The sequence below is a fragment of the Silurus aristotelis genome, assembly GCF_946808225.1.
Source record: "Silurus aristotelis genome assembly, chromosome: 22".
In the NCBI taxonomy this organism is placed as follows: Eukaryota; Metazoa; Chordata; class Actinopteri; order Siluriformes; family Siluridae; genus Silurus; species Silurus aristotelis.
Window position 1 is genome coordinate 2,145,843 of NC_139595.1, and position 24,972 is coordinate 2,170,814.

At 38.0% G+C, this 24,972-nt stretch overlaps 2 protein-coding genes across 4 annotated transcripts in view; one reads left to right on the forward strand and one right to left on the reverse strand.

The window, feature by feature from the left end:
- pex5lb (peroxisomal biogenesis factor 5-like b) overlaps positions 1-7,468 on the reverse strand; it is a 41,468-nt gene extending 34,000 nt beyond the window's left edge. Inside the window, exon 1 of one of the 2 annotated variants that reach the window (XM_083525120.1) lies at positions 7,352-7,468. In XM_083525120.1, coding sequence (XP_083381246.1) covers positions 7,352-7,372 — 21 coding nt within the window. In that variant the 5' untranslated portion in view covers positions 7,373-7,468. The remainder of the gene's footprint in view (positions 1-7,351) is intronic. The other variant, XM_083525119.1, reaches the window with a different exon arrangement.
- Positions 7,469-19,325: 11,857 nt separating this feature from the next.
- Positions 19,326-24,569, forward strand: phb2a (prohibitin 2a). 2 transcript variants are annotated; one of them, XM_083526245.1, is made up of 10 exons: positions 19,326-19,417; positions 20,462-20,594; positions 20,723-20,807; positions 20,916-20,995; positions 21,101-21,285; positions 21,432-21,561; positions 22,705-22,808; positions 23,185-23,262; positions 23,446-23,522; positions 24,074-24,569. In XM_083526245.1, exons 1-10 carry the CDS (start codon positions 19,397-19,399, stop codon positions 24,090-24,092), a joined length of 912 nt encoding a protein of 303 aa, XP_083382371.1. In that variant the 5' UTR covers positions 19,326-19,396; the 3' UTR covers positions 24,093-24,569. The 2 variants fall into 2 exon arrangements, with proteins under 2 accessions (XP_083382371.1, XP_083382372.1); XM_083526246.1 differs by lacking the exons at positions 23,185-23,262; positions 23,446-23,522; positions 24,074-24,569 and adding an exon at positions 22,892-22,915 and having other exon boundaries at positions 22,705-22,845.
- Positions 24,570-24,972: the final 403 nt, after the last annotated feature.

Sequence of the window (24,972 nt, forward strand, 5' to 3'; positions counted from 1 at the left end):
AAGATCATGCACTAATCTAATGAGACAAGTAGGCATTTAAGCAGGTCCTTAAATTCAGGACTCTACTGCAATTTCTTGCTGTCTATAACAATAATGCTAAAATAAACAGCATTTTATGCTAAATGATGCCAAACTACTACCAGTACTTGATCCACTAATGCAAAGTAAACATTTGCTCATTCTTCTTTCAATATGCACAAGCCTTTTAATGGTCAGTACAGCAGGTTTTATGTTGCATAACAAATCCGCTAGCATACCTCGCCTGCCTATTGCACCGGGATCGTGTTAGGACTGTGTGATGTGATTTGAATGGAGTAGACCAAACCACAAATGGATGGTAAACATATAAAAAAAAAATAACATAATGAAATTATACTACTGCTTGTAATAATGTGCTATTTAAAACCGCCCAGGTTTTAATTTCCATTTTATCTACCAGTGGATGCAGGTAAATATTTTAGACTCTGATACATCTCACATCCGTTTTCTCCCTCTCGCTTTACATGGGATTCAGAGCTTACTGTGGCGCATGTACTTCCTGTATTATCTTAAGGAAAATTAGCTTGTCACGAGCTCATCTGGTCCATTTACACTGAACCATTACCGAATCAGTCATATCTTTCATTACACAACAGAGCAAATCTCTGTCTCCCACCTCCATGCAGACGTCTACGCATCTGGGATAACGAAGAAAGCAGGGAGTAATCAAGAACTAGATTCAGAGCTAGATTCAGTCGCTCAGGCTGTAAGGCTCGTACACTAGCACAGAGATCAGATCTGACATTTAACTGTTCATATATATATATATATATATATATATATATATATATATATATATATATATATATATATATATATATATATATATAAAACAGCTAATATTACCTATATAATCTCTGTATGTAAATGCAATGTAAATATACATACTCCTCATTAAATATTCATTTATTCTTTTGTTGTTTAATATTTCTATCATATTAATTCATACTGATACCTGGAGATGGGATTATCAAGAGGAACTGATTAAAGATATTTACTCTGGTGATTTATGTTAGAGCAAGTGTGCTTCAAGGGAAAAGATGAGACCCGAGGAAATGGCCTGTTTTGATAAATTTTTATAGCGACCTAAAAAATAGTCAGTCTTGACTATAAATCAATTATTGTCATTTCATTCTTCATGATATTCTTCAGTTTTCCGGCTCTAATGAGCATGCAGAAAATCTAACCATGCACGAGTTAAATGAACGCCTGCTTTTACAGGAGCTGACTGCCCTCATAAATGTCTTGGAAATGTCAGTCACTGCCTGAGTACATATTTGCTTGCTGACACGAGCAGACTACAATTACCGCAATAGTGAGAACCCGAGTTTCAGTCCAGCTCAATGCCTGGGCAAAAGATTTTCATCCCCCCAGGCAGTAAGGCTGCACAATATGGACAGAAATAGCCTATCCTGGTTCTTGCAGCTACTGTATGTCCTGCAGTGTATTAGAAAACAACCCAGAGAACATTGTTGCATCATTGTTAAAAACTGTCAGGTGTTTATTTGAACAGGATGAATATGGGTTGGATTATTTGGATCACAATGTCTGACGAGCACGGACAAAAATAATGTTTTTTTGAAGATCTCATTTACATATAGCAGGTTTTTGGTCAATAAGGTCAATAATGGAGTCACAAACAATATGACATATAGTCTAGCCTGCCAGTGTTGGATGTACAGTGAGAAAAATAAGTATTTGAACACCCTGCTATTTTGCAAGTTCTCCCACTTAGAAATCATGGAGGGGTCTGAAATTGTCATCGTAGGTTCATTTCCACTGTGAGAGACATAATCTAAAAACAAAAATCCAGAAATCACAATATATGATTTTTAAACTATTTATTTGTATGATACAGCTGCAAATAAGTATTTGAACACCTGTCTATCAGCTAGAATTCTGACCCTCAAAGACCTGTTAGTCTGCCTTTAAAATGTCCACCTCCACTACATTTATTATTCTAAATTAGATGCACCTGTTTAGGGTCGTTAGCTGCATAAAGACACCTGTCCACCCCATACAATCAGTAAGAATCCAACTACTAACATGGCCAAGACCAAAGAGCTGTCCAAAGACACTAGAGACAAAATTGTACACCTCCACAAGGCTGGAAAGGGCTACGGGGAAATTGCCAAGCAGCTTGGTGAAAAAAGGTCCACTGTTGGAGCAATCATTAGAAAATGGAAGAAGCTAAACATGACTGTCAATCCCCCTTCGGACTGGGGCTCCATGCAAGATCTCACCTCGTGGGGTCTCAATGATCCTAAGGAAGGTGAGAAATCAGCCCAGAACTACATGGGAGGAGCTGGTCAATGACCTGAAAAGAGCTGGGACCACCGTTTCCAAGGTTACTGTTGGTAATACACTAAGACGTCATGGTTTGAAATCATGCATGGCACGGAGGGTTCCCCTGCTTAAACCAGCACATGTCCAGGCACATCTTAAGTTTGCCAATGACTATTTGGATGATCCAGAGGAGTCATGGGAGAAAGTCATGTGGTCAGATGAGACCAAAATAGAACTTTTAGGTCATAATTCCACTAAACATGTTTGGAGAAAGAAGAATGATAAGTACAATCCCAAGAGTACCATCCCTACTGTGAAGCATGGGGGTGGTAGCATCATGCTTTGGGGGTGTTTTTCTGCACATGGGACAGGGCGACTGCACTGTATTAAGGAGAGGATGACCGGGGCCATGTATTGCGAAATTTTGGGGAAAAACCTCCTTCCCTCAGTTAGAGCATTGAAGATGGGTCGAGGCTGGGTCTTCCAACATGACAATGACCCGAAGCACACAGCCAGGATAACCAAGGAGTGGCTCTGTAAGAAGCATATCAAGGTTCTGGCATGGCCTATCCAGTTTCCAGACCTAAACCCAATAGAGAATCTTTGGAGGGAGCTCAAACTCCGTGTTTCTCAGCAACAGGCCGGAAACCTGACTGATCTAGAGAAGATCTGTGTGGAGGAGTGGGCCAAAATCCCTCCTGCAGTGTGTGCAAACCTGGTGAAAAACTACAGGAAACGTTTGACCTCTGTAATTGCAAACAAAGGCTCCTGTACCAAATATTAACATTGACTTTCTCAGGTGTTCAAATACTTATTTGCAGCTGTACAAAAACATAGTTAAAAAATCATACATTGTGATTTCTGGATTTTTTTTTTTTAGATTATGTCTCTCACAGTGGACATGCACCTACGATGACAATTTCAGACCCCTCCATGATTTCTAAGTGGGAGAACTTGCAAAATAGCAGGGTGTTCAAATACTTATTTTCCTCACTGTAGTTCACGTGTATGCAGCTTTCACAAATTCTATCACTCCTTTAATGGTCGTTTTTCCATATTTGGGTTTAACTGATTAACAAAATGTATATGATTTATAATATAAACAATGACGGATAATTTTATGGACTTATATGATTATGTTGGGCTTCTATAGCAGATCCTTTATCCATCTTATCCAATAAATGTGCGTTATTTAGCTAAAGACAGCTTGACAAGACAAGGAGCTTCTATAATTATACTCTTATTAGCAAACTTATGATGTCATAAGTACTAAAAACATTCAACAATGACAAATCCAATGTTTACAGATGACTGTGGAGAAGCTTCTGCATATAGTTTCAAATTCATGATCAAACAGTTGTCTTCATCTGTTCAACGTCTGTGCCATTAGTCACAAAATGTTCATGTGAAGCATTAGTGTGAATATAGACATTAGTGCTTTCAGTTATTAGTGCATCTTATTTACATAAAACCGATCACTGATGTTAAAGCATTGCAGGTGACTATTAAATCATGGTAGTTAGCTCATCCAGATATTAGCTGGAATTTTATGTAGGTGGATTGTCATAAATTTTGAGTTCAGCAGCTGTGGATGTATCTTCATGAGACACTGAACCATCTGTGCATTTTATAGAAGGGGGGAAACTCCCAAAGGACTTCCAGGATGTATAGCATGGAGGATCAGTGACAACCTATATCACTACATGATCTTTGTTTAGCTAAAACAGATACAAGGAACTGCAGACAAATACAAATTTAATGTTTAAGTTTAAGCCTGAAGAAATGATTCACCCAAACATTTGTACTAAATAATAAATCATACACCGTGCAATCAGATGATCCTGCTGTACAAATGAACATGTTTGGTTTGCAGCACTTAATGTCTCAAACAAAGCATTTTTTTTCTACCATCTTGCAACATATAATTGAAGAAATTAGCATTTTTCTGAAGAAGTTGAAAAAAAAACAACAGCCTTACTCTTAAGTCTCAGTAAAGACAGCGCAGGACAAGGCACATCCCCCACCTCCCAATAGGCCCGAGCCTCATATATTACTGCGGATGTTTTGTTCAGAACGTGTGTGTGTGTGTGTGTGTGTGTGTGTGTGTGTGTGTGTGTGTGTGTGTGTGTGTGTGTGTGTGTATGCAGCATTCACTGTATTTCCTGATATCATTTATGTTGTTTAGGATCAAGACTATAGTCCTGGTGACACAACACTGTAACACAAAATGCCCTGTAGCAAAAATTTTACTTCCTGAATGCAATGTAGTCTGGGCAATTTGATAAAAAATATGCTGCAAAGACTTTTTTTTTCAGAGACCTCATTTTTAAGAAGAAAAAAAGAAGGAAATTATTCTAAAAAAAAAAAAACATGCCCAAACAGCTTCAATGAATAACATTGAGTAACAACAGAGCTGATACCTGACGCTAACAACTGTACCATAAAACTGTCCTGCAATCAGCCATCAGTCTGTTTTGTACAATTGTACTGATCATTTTGTATAATATGTATTTACACGATTTAGAGGTTAAAATTGGAGATTTTTATTATTTTTTTAAATAATAATTTATACAGGCATCAGAATGTTCATTTTTGAACTTGATAGCAACAGAACACATTAGTTGTGGCTTTGGTGCTTGGACCCCTAAATGTAATAATATGTGTCGATAACACAATAAAAAAAAAGAATAATAATAAAGAAAAAAACAAAGTAAAAGGGATTATATATATATATATATATATATATATATATATATATATATATATATATATATATATATATATATATATATATATATATATATATGTATATATATTACTATTAAATAAAACATTTTAAGATGTTGTTTTTCTCTATCAGGGAAATCTATATCACCTTCATTCTATCTCTGAGGGCAAAAATAATTTTACAATCATGAAAGAATTTTATTTGTCAATTTAGTGCAGATTTAGTGTGAACTGAGCACACCTGAGTCACACACACTAACACTATGTGTGACTAGCACGTAGCGTATTAGGTTCTCGGATAAAAGTGTCTGTCAAGTTTCTTTTACAGAAGCATTTTTGCATCAGTGTCTCATCTTTTTTTTAAAAAAGGAAGATCCCCCATATATCTATGTGGGTGTAAATCTTTGCTTGCACAGCAAAATTACTGACAAACAAAGACAGCCTCACTTTCCGTCAACCCATCAGTCATGAATAATGTACTCTTTCCATGGAAAACAAGGAGACGCTTCCTACACGCGCTCTGATTTACGCGGCACTGGAGGAGAATTAGCGTCAAGCGTCAGAGCCTCTGGAGCAAATCGCACCTGATGGCAGTTCTGGTGAAGTGCAAGCGCAGCATCATCAGTCATGTGAGTGCTAGCAGGCGGAATCGGAGTTCAGCAGACTGTATGAAGGTCACAGCGAGCTGACGTGGACCACATGGATGTTGACTGTACATTCAGGTGATATCTATGTTTGTGCAAAGAAATGCAATGTGGGTTTTTTTACGCTGCCTGGAGAATCAATTCATGTTACGCTTGTCAACTCGTTTATATGGTACTTCATTTGCATATATGACATGGAATACTGACATGGAATGTGTTTTACATACCGTTGTGTTACATAGTAATATATTACCAGGATTTAACAGGAGATTGTTAAGTGCGGTAACGCTATATAACGATTTCCACTTTGGCAAACATCAAATTAACAGTTTTGTTGGTTTGTCCTAAAAAGTTTTCAACCACAGAAGGTTTAAGCGATCAAGAGAAAGTTCTAATGCTAAGAACCATTAACCATTTACTAGTTTCTACAGGACGAGATGAATTTATAATAATACCCCAGGTCTGCTGCCAAAAATTCATGAACTACTTCATTTTCTTAGACCATGCTTTAAGGGTTCTTCCTTCAGATGAAATGATTGATAGCTCTGAATCAAGATTGTCACATTGGGTTTCTAAAAAGTTCCAAATACAAATATAAAAAGTATACTTGATATTTGGAACCTTCTCTGAAATTGAAGTCATCTGTGTTAGAATTCAACATGAACTAAGCAAACCCCTGAGGGTGCTGGAGGAAGCCTTTTAAGCCTTTTTGAATTAATAAAACATCAAAACATTTATTTATTATGCAAGATATTTGGTAACAGAAGGTCCACAAACTCTGTAAATCAATATCCTTGCCTCTCGATCCTAGGAAGTTCCCTTTACACTTAGAAAAAAGTGGTTCCTTAGGTAAAGGGTTCCTCAAGGGATCTTTGGGTGATTAATGACTACTTGGAACCTTTACTGAAAGCAACGATATCTGGTTTGAGATTCTATTTGAGGGAAACAAACCAGAGAAAAAAATTGAGGGTGCTAGTGGAAGCCCTTTTTGTATATAAAAAGTTACAATAATTTCATAACAAACACAGATAACTATGTAGATGTTTGGTAGTTCTCATTTATCACCTTAAGTTCCTCAGAAGTTTCAAACATGAAAAGGTGGTTCCCTTGGGGGGGGGGGGTTCACTGGGTGTTTGATTTCTTCTTGGAACCTTCACTGAAAGGAAAGTCTCCGGTTTTATGATTCTACATGAACAAAAAAACTTGAGGGTTGAACATTCCACTGTAAGGAGGACCACAGACTGAAAAGATGTTTTTTAGTTCTGATGGTCATCATAACAAGTTTCTCAGAACTAAAATTATGTGTAACTTAAAAGTGCTTTCTTAGATAAAGGCTTCCTTAAGGGTTCTTTGGGGGTTTATTTACTACTTGGAACCATGAAAGAAAAAAAAATAAACCTTGAAGATGCCAGAGGAAGCTTTTTTAATATAGAATTAATTTGTAATGCAAGATGCCCACAATCAAAGCAGGTAGTTCTCAGGTTCCTCAGAAGTGCTTTAACATCTCCACAAAGATCTCAAATAGTGATTTATTATACATCGTGTTGGGAACGCAAGCAGCACAGATGATCCGGTTCAGCCCCATGCACGGGCCAAATTATTCCTGCCAACACCTTGATAAAAATGTGCGGGGAAAAAAACCCACAAAATCTTACCTGAGAGTGGCCCTGGTACATGTTCACTTCCTCGAATGGAGAAGAGCCGGAAAGTCCGCAGCTCCTGTACTTTTATCACCCAGCCTCAGTGTGGAGGGGTGGGAGATGAAAAGAAGAAGAATAGTAAATAAATAAATAAATAAATAAATAAATAAATAAATAAATAAATAAATAAATAAATAAATGGAAGATGATAGAGATCTGGAGCCAGGTGCTGCGTCCCGACTGCGCACACGCGTGGACCGCTACAGACCACAGATGATGGATCGTCGGGTCTCGTTATCACGCTTTGAGAAACACACACACACACACACACACACACCGAAACGCGCTGACAGTCAGCGCTCTGCAGGACCTGTCCCAACTACCACCGCCCTCCCACTTCATACTCTTCCTCCTGCCTTTGCTCGGAATTTTCAATTGGTCCTCATCAGGAACCGCCTCTGGGCTCATCAGTGATGCAGGCGCACTTTCCTGCAAAGGGACTACTGCGCTTTTTCACTGCGTGCATTAGAGTCTAATAACGCTCATGTACTGTATGGATGCTACGAACACATACACAATAAGTGCATAATAAGCTTGCATGGGAATAACCTTAATTGCATGTCTCACCGGCTCTCACGTTGATAAACGCGCGCATGCGCACTCGATATGAACGTTTCCAGTAACTGTTAATATGGGTATTATTTTGTGCATCAACTATTAAACATCTTTAGGATACTGGCCAGGGTTGCCAGGTATGTGTCTGAAATTTTGCACAAAAAGAAACCTGGTGTGGGATACAGTGTCTGCACCTTACACTTCACACCTTAAACTGTTGTTTTGTTTTCTAAAGCATACATTTGCGTGTATTTAATTTTGAATAATGCCTTAAAGTAAAAAAATAAAAATAGTGAAAAGTAATTACACCCGCAACCTTTTTTTTTTTTGCAAACCTAGTCATGTTGCATCCAGATCCTGTCCTAGGAACACTGGATAGAGAGGGAATAAACCCTGAATGGGATGCCGGGCTATTACAGGGTGCCATGCACACATATAGCCAATTCGATTACAGGCACGCTTATCTGTACGTGAAACCATACAGATAAGAAGCTATAACGTTATTAAGGAGGACAATTAGTAACCTATGGTGCTGTTTGCAAATTCCCAAGTAAATCAATACATCAATAAGGCAAAAAAATTGCAAAACAAATTTCTCATGATGATAAACTAAACAAGATTGAAAATATTTACACGTTTTAATTGCCCAATTAAAAAAATATATTTTCATTTTTCATTTATTCATTGGCAAAGAAATATTATTTTATCATGCCCTGGGCATTAACTCAGTTGAGTAAATGTAGCATTATGAAGGAACGTAATAACACCATGGGTAACATTAACGCAGACTTTAATGCTTTCAAATGAATCAGTTGATTGTACTGTTGAATAGTGTCAGAATTATGACAAAAACTCTGTAAAGTCATACATGTGTTTGAAAAACGAAAGGGATGTACCATTTGTTTTCGCTGGTTTATTTGGGCACTGTTATAAGCACCAGGTTTCTGTATATTTAAATTCATTATATATGTTCTTGTTGGTTCTGATCTTGAGCAGGAGTTGAAAAAAACAAATCTTCAGCAAAGTGTAATAATAAACATATGTATAAACAAAAGAGCAACTTTACTAATTACTAGCTAATTTAGTAGACAATTGTAAGTCAGAACTTGTCTTTTTTTTGTCCATTTGAATGTCCTGGTCTCTTTGTGTAGTCCATCATAATTTTTCTTTTATGTGATGAATGTTTTTATTCATTTTCTCCCGCTTATCCGTAATTCGGGTCGCGGGGGCAGCAGTCTAAGCAGGCCCCCGCCTGCTGCCCAATCCCCACAGCACCGTTCCTTCACGGTCCCTCCTGCAGGTGGTGAGCCCACGGGAAGGCGGCCCCACGTCACTCCGACTTCACGGACCTTGATATTTCCCTCGTAAGGGACCCCTGGAGCATAGGGGGTTAAGGGCCTTGCTCAAGGGCCCAAGAGTGGCAGCTTGGCGATACTGGGGCTTGAACCCCAGACCTCCCGATCGGCAACCCAGCGCCTTAACCGCTGGAGCCACCACTCCCCCTGATGAATGTTTTATGGTGCATTTTCTATTAACTGGTCTCCCAATTGATTATTTATAGTATTGATTCAGAACTCTAGCATTCCTTAACAGCTTACCCAAATGGCTTGTGTAACATCATACACAACCAGTACATTCATTCTCTTCTATAACAGGTCTCAGGTTGAAGAGCTCAGAACTAATGGTGGCTTTGAGAGAAGAGAGAGTGAAGCTCCCATGTTTTGGAGCCTGTAGGAGGTTTTTATGATGATTGATGGTGTGTTGCTCGGTGTGGCACTCCAGGTTTAATCAGCGAGGCCTCCCATTCGTGGCCTATTCATTTCCAGTCATCCTTTCTGTTGGTTTCAAATTAATGAGCTGAACTGTGCAAGTGTAATCTAATATCCCTTCCTTCTCCAAACTATAACTCATAAATGAGGTCAAGACAGTAAACTCTGCTGCTGTAAATCCTTACTTTCATTTCCACTATGGGCTTCTCTTTCATAATTATCTGCAGAAAAGAAAAATCGCTGATCACAATGGGAATGTCAGCACCTGAGCTGGGAAGAAATATGCATAACAATAAAAAAAAGTTTTACCCTAGATACTCTCAGATCTGTTCACAGTACACAGGGCTGAGAGATGCAGAAAAGCCTGAATCTCTTTTAGTGTTTGACTGGTTATTATTTAGGATTGTATATTAGTTAAGGATAGGGGTAACTCAGTGGTTAAGATGTTGGACTTCTGATCAGAAGGTTGTAAGTTCAAATCTGAACACCAACAATCTGACATTGCTGGCCCCTAGGGCCCTTAATTCTTGTCTGCTAAATGCCATAAATGTACGCATTGTTTTTTCTAGTTGTAAGCCATTGTTTAGTGCTGATCTCATAAAAAGGCCAAAACTAATTTTACATTTTTAAGGCAAAATAATGCTTGTTAGTACGATGAAAGTGGTTCCTATCAACTTCCGAGTTTATCCGACAAGCATGCATGCTAAATGAATTTGGTGAGATTACTCAGTTATCTAACCAGCTCAGTGGGACACAGCCCTTTTAAATAACCTGCCATGGTTTTATCTTTCATGCTGATGCCAAGAAGACAGAATTTGTGATGGGTTTGTTTGGAAGACAAAAGCACCTAAAGTTCAAGAACAGAGTGAGTAATGAGCCTATTCAGTTCGCCTTCTCAGACATTACAGAAATTCAAATGACTGTTAGAAACTGGTGTTTGAATGTGTTTTTTGCAAGTGGACCACAACCTCAACTAAATAGTATTGAGAATTTGTGGTAATGTGAAAAGTGGTGGAAAACTCTGGAATTTCATTTCTAGCAGAGAGATACGGAGAGAGTTTTAATAGAATTTTTTGAAAAAGGATCAAGAAAACAGTGGATCATCAGGGCTTCTCCCAACATCATGTCTCTCCTCGTCAGTTTTCGTTTTTATTCCGTCCTATTTACTTAATAACTTGTTGTTTAGAATTGTTTAGCATACACTTTTTGGAAACAACATTATCTTCAGATCCAAACAATCTTAAACCTTGAGAAACCAGGCAAAACTTTCTTGACACCAAAAAGGTTCCACATACGACCACACTTTTGTCCATAAAGCATAGTTTAAATGCTCAGACAACTTGTTTGGAATACACTAAACTACCATTCTGTACAAGTTTCACTGCGCAGTTTCGACTCATTCCTAGACGGGCTAAAATCTAACAAGAACGCAAGCTCTCAAACCAGCCTTTATATAAAAAATGTAGTGAAACTCTCAAAAAGCTCACCAGCAAACCAAGCAGAGGTAATGTTCCAAATGGAAGCCATATGGTTAGAGAGAGCATTAAGAAAATAAATATGGCTGACTCAGAGGCAGGACTGATAATTGTAGATGATTACGCTGTAGTGAAAGGCAGAAGCGCCCGAGAACACTACATGCTCTGATTGTAATGAATGGAACTGGACATAATTGAAATACAAGAAGCAGCGCAATTTGCAAGAGATGTACATGTCATTCTGAATATGAACTTTTGTGCTCTTATTTAAATTGTCATTTTAATGGACCTTGGAATAGCTATTCTTATCCGAGCGTCCATTTATTATTAACTGCAGCACACAAGCTGTTCTGTGAATACAGAGAGACAACAACTTATCAATTAAAAGGGAATGAAACATTGTGTTGTGCTGTTATAGGAAAATAATCAAGAGCAGGATCATGTAACAAGGACAAACATAGAGCAGAGATAGTGTAACATGTATTTCATTCCTCTTATATCACAGCAATTTACCAAACATTATATGGATTAATAATGGGCATATCATAATTTTTATTAAAAAATATCCATTTTCTGTTTTCTGTCGTGAAATGATTGCTAGGCAAATACTTTTCTGCGATTTCTGATGTTAAAACAGCTGAAAAATAGTCATTCCTTCATGTGTGATTTTCTCTTTGTTTGTGTTAATAAATCAAATAAACACCAAAAAGAGAAACAGCAAAGAGAAAAACTCATAAGTCATACAAACTCTCTCAATGGATTTGGGGTGATTTTTGGGGTGAATTATTATATAATATACATAAACATCCTTTGTAATAAACTTTTAAACTGTACAATATGATGCAGATTTCTCAGAATTCACATATAGAACCAGCAGATTTTTAATTGCTGCCGAATGCTTTTGTGAAATAGGTATTCTGAAGTTCTTTAAAGTTCTTCTGGTACCTGTTCTGGATGCGCTTTCACCAACAACACGACACATGATCTCAATCAGAGTCCTAAATGATGAAGTGTCTGAATGGTACATTGTCTGTGTCAAGGTTAATAGATTTATTAGGTTAATAATAGGTTTAAATTTCACTTCTGGTTTCATTATCTTCAAAGATTTTTTGAGCTCTTCTTTGCATTTTTGCAATACATAGATTACTGACATTGGATAGATGGGCGAGATTTTCATATTCTGTGGCTACACTGATGAATTGTGATGCTACATCTAGTCTCATTTTGTTGGGTCAGTTGTATCCTCCACCCTTCCCAGACCTTTATGATATTATGTTTCATATTCCCTCAGACGCTTGACCTTTACTTTTTCTCCACCACACTGTCAAATGTCATGTAATAAATGCAATTGGACCTTGCTTGATCTCTATTATGAATAATTCATTGACATTGGGTATTTTTTACTCTTTTAACATGCTGCTATTCACCCATTATTGAAAATTTCTGAGTCTTACCTTATTTTTCTTTTTGAATATCTAATGTTCACTAAGATTTCCTAAAGTTGATCTGGAACTGCTTTTGGAAGAGATTTAGAAAGAACGATATCCGAAATACGTTTTGGTCATTCTGCTGTCCAATGCACAGCAAGGAACCCGATCTACCCAAGATATAGATGATATTTTAAAGTTAACGGATACTGGTGTTTATTTCTAAGCAACCTCAGGTATATCAGGCATGAATGTTGGACAGGAATATCATGCATATCATTACCTGCTTTGCTTTCAACCCCTCAGTGAGGGCAATTTTGGTTATTCATTGTAAATGTGCATCGTTATCCATTATTTTGCCCTGTGGCATAGCTCAAGGTTCAATGTTAGGTCTTATTAATTTGTTAATCTAGTTTTTTGGCGAATATGCAATAGGGATCAGTGTTTTTATTTATAAGATTTGTGATTTCAGATAGAGCTGCTGTTACCTATAGTTCTGAATTTGTTTCTTCAAATTAAACATTTGGTTCAAATTTTAAAATTTTGGTGACTGATCTCTATATACTGTATGTTGTCTAAGGCTGCCTTTAAATTTTTTCCTTATTATATTTTTCAACCAGCAGCAAAGATTTTAGATATGATCCGAAAAACATGGTTGCTTACGAAATCACCTCAGTCATAATTTTTCTGGTCTCACAGACAGTGGAGCTGCAAAAAAAATAATAATAACAATTGAAACCTATTAGAAAAGGATGCATAAAATCACTGTTCACTGTTAGTGTTCATTACATTCCATGAGCAGTGAAAATTATATCAGAGTTACTCTAATTGTTCCAAAAGAACTCCAAATGTGAATGTTCCTATGTTTCTTTATCACTTCATGGCACCTTGTTATACATTTAATTGGGATTTTTCTAAAGTTTCCAGAATTGTTGCCACGTGAGAATTTGTATGTACCTCAAACATGAATAATACATAGATTTTATGGATTTTATGTCATAACAATTTAGATCACTTCTTATAATTCATATTGTATAAAAAAAAAAAATCTAATTTATAGCCCATGTTAATTTGCTTCTTTGTCTGAATGTCTGAACAGAACCTTCAGACAAATGTAAAAAGCTTAATTTCATCTGCACCTCCAAGACCCCCCTTTCTATGAGAGTTTTTATGAGAGTCAAATCAAACTCCTTGACGCTCTCGCTGCCTCTTGGCACAGATGCACTGCTGTTTATCCCCCGTGTGAGTAATGAATCAAGGCTGAGACTTGAAATGAAAGGATTAGAGCTTTTCTCTTAGTACAGAGGCAATAATTATACTTCAATGGAGAACTAATGAGAAACTCTTTCAATACAACTCTATTATGAAGAGAAATGCAATTGGTGAATTTCACATTTAACTTTGTTGGCTCATTTCACATTGGTACATTTGACTTAGAAAGTACCCCAGCCATCAGGGTTGCACAAGCCAGTGAACTCTTAATGCTGGTCTCAAGCCCGGATAAATGGGGAGGGTTGAGTTAGGAAGGGCATCCAGCATAAAACATGTGCCAAACCATAATTTCACAGCAGATCAAGCGAGATCTGAATGAGCAAGTGGACAACAGATGGAACTAGCTTTTAGTAAATAGCTATATAGGTTTTTACATGTTACCTATATAAGCATTCTAATCCACATATAGTCCACATTTGCTCATAAATTAACATGAACTTCCCTGGGAAGATGTTCCACTTGATTTTAGAGAGTGCTTGAGGAGATGTGTGAATATTCAGCCATAAGGGTGTTAGTAAAGTCAGGTACTGATGTAGGTGAGGTGAGGAGGCCTAGGGTGCACGTGACATTCCAGTTCACCACAGAGGTGTTCAATAGGGTTGAGGTCAGTGCTCTATAGCAGGCCACTCAGGATCTTTTATTCCAACCCATGTACATCATCTTTATTCAGCTAGATTTGAGCACAGGGGCTTTGTCATGCTGGAATAGTTTTGGGTCTTCTACAAGTGAAGGAAAAATATAAATTTACCACATCCATAGACATTCTATATAATCGTGTGACACTCAATTTCTGGTAACATTTTGTAAATGAACACATATAAGTGGAGTCAGGTGTCCTAATACTTTAGTTAATATGGTGTATTAATATCGACTGATCCTGATTTGAGAAACAGTAACGATATGACAGTATTTATATTTACTGCTCTAAGTTGAGGTCAAAAAGTCTTGGTGCATGGAAATGAATGCCAAGTTTTTTCTCTCACTCTGGTTGGCTCCAGATGGGTTGCAATCAAACTGCTCCGAGGTCGTGCAATGACAACGCGGCGAGCAGCGTACAGGCATTCACACCATCGACTTGGCTTAGTGCGCCATTCACAAGTCTGCCACCTGCCACTGAGAGACAGGAAAATGTGAGTAAGCCTGACTGGTAGGGTGTCGAATAGTAGGGTTTTACTGTGTGTGTGTTTGTGTGACCAAATATCTCCAAAAATATAACACACTTGACTGGTCCCCAAGAGCAAAAACTACTTTCATCTGAGAAATGTAGAAGATCAAACACTCCAAATGTTTTCTTTTCTCTAGTAAATAATCATCAGATAGATATACACATAGTTCTACCTGTGCACTCTTTTCTTGTTGTTTTCTTGTGGTTTAACACACCCACATCATGACAACGTGGGATTTGGGTCCCAGCTGTGCCTTTTGCACTCTCCAAAGATACATCAGCAGTGTGGAGAAAAAGGATAAAGGGGAGAGTGAGGGTAAGCACCACTTAGTAACAATCACTGGTGTTTTATTTACACTATTGATCCATGCGCTTAAAAAATCCCATACGACTTTACATTTTGTTCATTTGGCTGATGTTTCTATCCAAAGAAAGAAACAAGAGAGGCAGGATTCAATCCAAACACAAAATGAGTCAACGAGACTGCAAGAGTTTGCACCTGAAAAAACAAACTGAATTTTTTTTATGGTTGCACTAATGAGAATTTACTCTTAAAAGAAATATAGAAATTCTTGTACATGTTGGAAATATTACAGGGCATTTTTTAAATCTATTTTGTCTGACACGTTTATTACAAAATAAGGATGTAACACCATTCAGTCACAGAGCTGTTAAAGAAACTGGCAGCAATATAAATACCAAAGTTTTTCACAGCTGTGAGTGTGTGTGTCCGTGTTTGTGTGTCTGTGTGTGTGTGTGTGTGTGTGTGTGTGTGTGTGTGTGTGTGTGTGTGTGTGTGTGTGTGTGTGTGTGTGTGTGTGTGTGTCTGTGTGTATGCATGGATAATTAGATTATTGGATACGACATGGCCTAAATGATACAAACAATAATACTATACATTTAATCAGGTTGTTATTTATATTAAATGTTTAAATAACACCAAATTATATCCAATATTTCAAACACAATGGCTTTCCACATTCTATACAGTTAGAACATCCTGACACTTTAGACTCCTTCCAGAAAAGTTTACATACAGCTCTCGTTACAGACATTGTCAACATACGAACAATAAAAACTTTTTTTTGTTAGTGAGATGACAAGACCACTTTTTAATTTGTTTAGTTGTGTACTATTGAGCTTTGTTTAATGCGAGCATACAGAAAGTCCCTGGGAAGGAGCTGTTACTATAGAAACGATAACGCATTCGAGCGAGCGAATTGATATAAACCTGTGATTTGCAGCTGTGCTACTGTCTGAGCTGCTCTTTTACAGAAAATCAGTCAACACCTTTCAAAATGACAGGGTGTTTTCTCAATCCGGCTGCTGCTTTTATGCTCGTATGAGCAAGACATGCAAAACCCTTTCTCTTATCTGCCATTCTTTGCTAAAAATTCACGTAAAGAAATGATCATAAATAATCAACAGATATATATTTTTTAGTTTTAGACACCAGAATCAGGTCAGAAATATACGCGTTCATCGCTTCTTCCTCTGGGATATGACACCTCTTCTGTGACAAAACGATGTGGACATGCTTCTATGTTCTCACATGTTCTCCGGCTGATTTGTTTGTTTCCAGGCTCTTGAGCTCATCAATGTGCAAAGTATAAATGTTTCCCTCAGTCTTATAATGTTTACAAGCTGACAGACTTCCCAGAAATCAACTAAGACTTTAATCATTTGAGCTATCAGTTGCAACAATAAGGTTTTTTTTTTTTTGTAGAATGTGTGTACCGGCCTTGGACTATCTATGGAGAGCTGCCAGTTGCAAACATCGAATGATAGACATGTCTGGCAGATGCAGTGGTCAAAATGTCAGATATGGTGTCAGACACAGCGCTACAGGCAAATATATAAGACTCAAGGCCAGCTGTCCATGAGGGACTGATACAGTGCAAACACTGTGGTAATTATTATGTTGTAAAGGTTATTAAAAGGTTGGGTTTTGTTAGGGAACAGGATAAATATGATAATACATTCAGTATAGCTGCTGCAATTATAATGGTGCTGAAAACATAGGCCTATAGGAAGCAGGTCAGAAGAATCTGAAAGTGATTTGAAATGTCACCTCACATAACCATGCTGATTTTTGTGGTTACTCAACCCACAGTGCAACAGCAAACAGAGAACACACTCACACACAAATTATAAAAATATAATCAATATATCTGAACATTTTAATGATAATCTCTAGTGCAAATGTGTACGTAGTTGTGCGTGTGAAAGAGAGAGAATATGTAGGTTCTCTCAAATGGCCTTCTTCAGTAGCTGGATTGCCTGAAGGTAGAAACGTGTTTCTATCTGTTGGCCCTCAGTATCCGGTAGAGCTTTTCTGATTAATGCACTGAGAAATGTTCATGTGTGGTCTTTGATAATTGTCATGCTCCTGGTCCTGGTCCTGCATCGCTGGGTGTAGATGTGTGTAATGCATGGGAGAGAAGTCATGATAGTCTTCTGCTCATTCCTCACCACTTTGACATTGCCTTTAAGGCCTGGGACAATTTCCCTCCAAACCAGGCTTAAATTTTTCCAGAGAGAGGATTTTCCTCAACCTTATTTGCACACAGGTGAATATTGTAGTTTTCAACATGGCACCTAGGTTAAACTGCCCCCTATCGGATGTTTGCTAAAAAAAAAAAAAAAAAAAAAAGCATGCAGTTTAATATTATGGTCTACTCTAGACTATTTCAGAAATCTCCAGTGTATCTTGAACAATAATTACCTAATAATTAAAGCTTTTTTATATGTAAACATTAAAAAAGTATGAATATTACAATATATTGATTTTTATAACGTCATATACAGACTCATCATCCACTTTATTCGCATGTGCCATATTTATAATATGCATATGATTACATCTTTTAGATATGAGTAAATAGATATAATCATATGCATAATGTATTTTCTGTTATCATTGAATAATAAGCTGTACAGTCTACTACAATGGCTCAAAACCACAAGCTGCATTTAATCACTGCAAATCACTAAACTGTAATGAATGGATATTTGGTACCACCCAGATGAGGACGAGTTCCCTTTTGAGTCTGGTTTCTCTCAAGGTTTTTTTTTCCACGTGCAATCTTGCTTATTAAGGACAAGTTTACAATTATATGGAACGAATATATACATTATTTTATCAACGCTTAATCGGTTAATCTTGAGACAAGGCTTAAAAATCGCTATACAACTAAAAATGAATTGAACTGTTTTACATGCTACAATAAAGTTTTAAACAATTTAATTTAGAACAATATGCTTATATAGAAATAGACTCGAAACTGTCAACATCTGTAAACCTGTTCATTCATGCTATTATGTGATCAGCCAATCATCTGGGAGTAGAGCAATGCTGAACATCGTACAGATGTAGGTCAAGAGTACCAGACTAGGTTCACATTAAATATCAAAACAAGGAGAAAATGATGTTTTAGAGTTTTTTTTGGGGGGAAGGGGTATTGTTTTTATTGACAGAAGGCTTCTGATTTGGGGATTTTTCATGTCCCTTGTTTTCGACTTGATATACAGTGGTGCGAAAAACAAAAAACATTTGAAGCATTTGATCAGCTCCTTGTTAATAAGAAAGGCGAGGTGAGAATGCCAGACTGGTTTGAGTTGACAGAGAGACTACAGTAACTCAAAAGTAACCACTCTTCACAACAATGGTAAGCAGAAAAGTGTCCATCCATCAAGTCAAGTCAAGTCAAGTCAAGTTTATTTCTATTGCGCTTTTCACAACAGACATTGTCTCAAAGCAGCTTTACAGAAATTAAGTTAAGGTGAATCATGTGCTTTTATCCCTGATGAGCAGCCATGGCGACTGTGGTAAGGAAAAACTCCCTTAGATGTTATGAAGAAGAAACCTTAAGAGGGAACAGACTCAAAAGGGGAACCCATCCTCATTTGGGTGAATCACACACCATCATGCCTCAATCTCGAGTTCAATAGGATTCAACACATTCTTCAGGAAAAAATAATCTGGGGTTAAAGTGTGCAGACTCACCAAAACTATATAGTTAAATATATAGTGGTCTAAAGGTGAGTGTAAACCAGCATTCTGTTAAATATATCTCACAGAGGATTTTCCAATGTAAGGAAAAGACAATTATTCATGTATTGTTAATTTCAGTGAATGGTGTTATATACGGCTTTCCCCCAGACTTCAGTTTAAATAAGTATCCTGATTTGCTGTAAAGAAGACACTGCACACAATGTCACGGTTGCTATTTATTGCTTCTGTCGCTGCTACTTCAACTCCCGGCGTGCATCTCGCTTGGACCGGAAGTGCTTTGTTGTGACCTTGGCGTGTCAGGTTAAGTAGAAGAAGAAGCAGCATGGCCGGGCAAGAACCTGGAGTAAGTTATCTTTAAATAAAGCTTTATAAAAATGTATAGAACGGTTTGTAATGTTTAAATGTGTTCGTGATGAGCGTGAACTGAATTATTTATCGCTAAATGTGATAAAGGCTAGCTAACAGCTTAGCCGAGTCTATTGCGTTCAAATTGCGAAAAAGAAGAATAGCAGTAATTTAGTCATTTACGGAACAGACACTTGTGTAATTCGTGTCAGATTAAAAAATAATAACAATAATAATGGACCATATGATATTTATTAGTAATGTAATTAGAATTTAAAACCCATGCTGACGTCACGTGGGTTCTGTGCTTCTGGAACCGGTTCGAACATTATGCGCATGCGTACGTAATGGACCGAAGCTTACACGTTATAGTTCAGCACTCATTATAAACACTGCTTGTAGACAATTTATTGACGTTTTTGTCCACTTCACTCCGAATCTCCTCTCCATGACCTTCTAATATGACTGTCCTATGGTACGCCATAGACCAAGGATGGGCTGTGTCTCAAATCATGCACCAAGTATTATATTTTTTTAGGACTGACTATTCATCCTCAGAAATGTCCTTGAAACGCCCTGGGCATAAAACATCACATAAACACATTTTATATCTAGGGTTAAGCATGTCCACCTGCAGGCATGATTTTGGAGGAAACTGTAGAATCCAGAGGAAACCCATATAATCATGAATCAAGTGTGATGCTTTTGTTGAGCAGGGAAGCGTACCAGGAAACCTTTGGGACTCCGGTTTGATTGTGTTTTGGTTTTACATTGTGGCTAGATTAACAGTGCATTCGAGTTAGTTTAGAGTTGGAGAAGTCATTACAGCTCGACGGCTTTGTCTTGTGCACAGTTTTCAGCAAAAGATCTACTGAAGCCCAAAACTCATGGCATTCCTTCGAGACAGCGAATTCCTGAGAGGAATTCTCACCTGTCTGAAGGTGCACAAGAACGATTTGAAAGCCGTGCAAGGATTTTTTTTTTTCACCAAATGCTGCACATCCATGAAAAAATTAAACCCAGTGTGTCTTCTCTCACTTAGGGTTTTCTGCAGCAGCTGAGGCAGATTGCAGGCCGGATGTCCGCCGGCGGTCCGAGAGGCACCGGCCTTGGGATCAAACTGCTCATCGGTGCTGGTGCTCTGGCTTACGGTGTCAAAGAAGCTACATACACAGGTAACAACACAACAGAGTCAGAGACAGGATATGTAGACATGCATGCAGTATATAAGATGTTATTACTGTGGTTGTTTGCATGGCATTGGTTTGTCTGCCCACTGATGGCTGTCTGATTGTTCTCACAGTGGAAGGTGGACAAAGGGCCATCATCTTCAACAGATTTGGAGGCATTCAGATGGACACAGTTCTGTCTGAGGGGCTGCATTTCAGGTTTTCATCATTTTAATTTTATATAGGCTTCATATACATTGAAGTGTTTAATTTTCCGGTAACTTGATGATAATCTGTTATTAATATTAATATACATTTTATTAACAGGATACCGTGGATCCAGTATCCAATCATTTATGACATCCGAGCCAAACCGCGCAAGATTTCATCCCTCACAGGAAGCAAAGGTAAATTTGTGATATGAAAAGTGATTATTTATTATAAGTGAGTACAAATTTGCCACAATCTTGTTTTTTGGGTATTATAAACGACTGCTGTCTTTCCACTCCCAGATCTTCAGATGGTAAACATCGCTCTGCGTGTGCTGTCTCGACCCGTTGCCTCCAAACTGCCCTTTCTTTACCAGCACCTGGGGCAGGACTACGACGAGCGGGTGCTGCCCTCCATCGTCAACGAGGTCCTGAAGAGCGTCGTAGCCAAGTTTAATGCCTCGCAGCTCATCACCCAGAGAGCTCAGGTACTCAACATCTTATATTTGAGTTTTATTTGTGCGCCAACAATAGAAAGTATTTTGCTTTGAATGTAGTTAGAGGAAAAATAAATAAATAAAATACTTTTTGCCTTTTTTTTTTTTTTTTTCCTCCATCCTAACATGGTGTGTAGGTGTCTTTGCTGATCAGGAGAGAGCTTTTCGAAAGAGCTAAAGACTTTAACATTATCCTGGATGATGTGGCCATTACAGAACTCAGCTTCAGCAGGGAGTATACAGCTGCTGTAGAAGCCAAGCAAGTTGGTAAGCAGCCTTAGCACAGAGATTTCACTGATTATAACAGAACATCAAATGGTTTTTAAAACATGTTTTTAATGATTTGGTCCTCATGTTAAGGCTTTGATTTGAAAATAGACAGGGTAGCTACATGAAACTGTGACAATAGTATGCCTTTGGGTACTGAATCATTTCTTGAAGTGAATTTTGGATCATTGCTGGATTTTCTCCACCACATCTGTCTATGACTCATACTTGATGCATGTGAAGATGCTTCCCTCGGTCACATGTCTTACCTCCATCCGCTACCTTCTTAAAGGGGCTGCTCCGGCCGCTAACACATAATACATTACCGCTAAATTCAAACCCCCAAGCTAACGAAATGAACAAAAAAACAACACGGTGGATTCACGATTATTATTATTTTTAGAAAATGCCAATTTTTATGATTGTATCATTTTATTTTGATGTATTTATTAAACCGGTCCGTAGCGCAAAAAAGGTTGGGGACCGATGCTATAGATGATTCATATTAATGACTCAAAATATGTCCAGCTTTCTACTCTGGCTTGCTCCTACAGGCCCGAAACTCGATTAAGAGGTGAGAAATTAGAGTCTATGCCTGTCGATAAAACCACATTTCGTTCCAGAGCAGACCAGGCCACAAATCTGCAGTACACACTGTTATCATGGAAATAATATTAAAGGGGGAAAACGCCACATTGCCCTGCAAGTGGGAATTCCAGCTCGGAATTTTTGGGCGGGTTTTATTTTTCAGATCAAACTACAGGAAAGACAAAGAGACTGGATGGAATTGTTTATATTTTACAGGTGTAAACAATAACATATTGTACCACATTTTTTAACCTGGAAAAAAAAACCCAAAAGAAACAGGAAGATTAGAGCATGTAGTTGTGTGGACAGATTGTCTTTAAATAATTGATTCCCTTATAGGCAACAACATCTTACTGGAGCTTCTTTTGTATTTTATGCAAAAAAAAATATTAAGCTGTTAATCCTATGTTCTTAAGCCAGTCATCCTCTAGGGGGCACCATTGTCGCACGTTTACAGTGCTTAGTGTTTTAGAACTTTTTTGTACAGTCCAGTCTATTTAACTTTTTAGTATCATGACTAATCTTACACATGATTCGTCTTTTGCTGGTGTTCAGCCCAGCAGGAGGCCCAGAGAGCTCAGTTCTATGTGGAGAAGGCCAAGCAGGACCAGAGGCAGAAGGTCATCCAGGCTGAGGGAGAGGCTCAGGCTGCTAAATTGGTACAGTCCATTTTTCATCACTTTTTTTTATTTTTATGTGTGTTTAGTTTGGGTAGCTTTTCATAATCAGGCTTTAATACAAGTTTAATACACTGAATTATACCCAGAGCAGTTGTTAAAGCACGTTGTTTACAGCTGTACTGTATATAAGACATGGTTTTGTGCCTTCCTGCAGGTGCGTAAATAAATGCGCTAAGCATTTTGAGCATTTTGTACACACATTTAATGCAGAGTAAGCATTCTTCTTCCCAAAGTGTTTGTTTGCATGAGCTAAGCAGACGTTAATATTAAAATTCAGTCCACAGGTCGGTTAGTTCTAATCAGGACAAATGGATTATGATTTGTTATTGTGCATCTGTGTGTTTGTCTATTTCAGCTGGGTGAAGCCGTAACAAAGAATCCTGGCTACCTTAAACTGAGACGCATCCGAGCCGCACAGAACATCGCCAAGACGGTAAAACGCGCGCTTCTAACCTCATCAACGTTTACGAATAATATCACGGCATATCCATGTTTTGGGTGCGTTCCAGTGAAACACTCTTGAACGTGTGTGTGTGTGTGTGTGTGTGTGTGTGTGTGTGTGTGTGTGTGTGTGTGTGTGTGTGTGTGTGTGTGTGTGTGTGTGTGTGTGTTGCAGGTGGCGACCTCACAGAATAGAGTATACCTGAATTCAGAAAATCTAGTACTGAACCTGCAGGACAGCTCCTTCAACAAGTAAGACCCACACTACTGCGCAGATGTTTTTGAAGGACAGGAAGAAAACCATGAGACAACAAGCTTGCCATTGTTTTCTCTTTCTTTCTCTTAGGGTTTAGTAGTTATGTAAGCATGATCAGAGCTACATCATTGATGTGTGCATGTCATACACTCATTGTTTTAGAAGGTTGACCTGATGAGTGAATTGGACACTTTCATGCCCTTTCATTTCAGAATAATTTAATCTGAAACATTTTCAAAAGGAAAAAAAACTAAGTAGAAAGTATATAGCGGAGTCGATCTTCTAGGTGTGTAACGGTCCACGAAATTCACTGTTCGGCACATACCTCAGTTTTTAAGTCAAGGTTCGGGGGTTTTTTTTTTTTCCGTACGGTCAGCGGGAAGTACAAAACAAAGCGTTTTTGTGTGTACTGTTACACCCCTACTAGATTCAGTGATAAAAACTTGTGTACCGAGATCAGCCCACTAATACATAACCATTGTGTAGCATTAAATTACTCTCTGATGAGGATGATGGTGACGCCGATTGTTTGTTTCCTGTTTTACAGTTTGTCTCTGGGGAAATAAGAAGCATCACCCCAGGGAAGTGCATTCCATGTGTTGAGCATCTGTGCTGTATTTAACGTCTGCTGCATATTGACCTCTCGCAGCAGTGACCGTCTCTGAGTGCAGGTTTTCCAGCAAAGGGGTTGGGTACCCTTTACACTAACACACACACACACACACACACACACGTTTAGACACAACCCGTTTATTAAAGGGTTTGAAGATTAGATACAAATTACATAATTTACGCCTCATTGTTTAATGAAGAATTGATTTAAAATCAGCTAACGAATTGAGGCATTGAGAGAAATAGTTCTGTCCACTTCCTGTATGTGTGAAACATAGTATTATAAATACACACCCTATGTATGATGTTCGTAAGGGCCACTCAGCTGTTAGTAACGCTTTACACTTTGGATTTTTCAGCAATGTGTAATCTGTCAAAACACCCAAGCACTTGAAGGAGGTTCTATTAAATAGTTCGATTTTTTTTTCTGATTACATGGCTTTTTGTGTTCCTTTGGTTTGCTTGCAATTATTCAAAAATGCTATAGAAGCAGGCGTTTCATCAAATCCCCACTTTCAAACCTATTCAAGTAACATTTCTCAGGTCATTTATATCCATTTCTTAGAAAATTGTAAACAATTCTACAGAATGTAAATGTTTGAGCCCACTTCTTTAAGTCTGACCACGGTGGTTTAGTGGGGAGGCGGTAGCTTAGTGGTTAAGGGATTGTAATTTGGTGCAGAAGGTCATGAGTTCAGATTCCACTTCTGGGATTTGAACTCATGACCTTCTGAGCAGGCCCTTAACCCTATAGCTGTTTAATTGTATGAATGAGATTTAATGTAATGTAACAATTGCCCCTGGATAAGGGCGTGTGTAAATGTTTACATATTC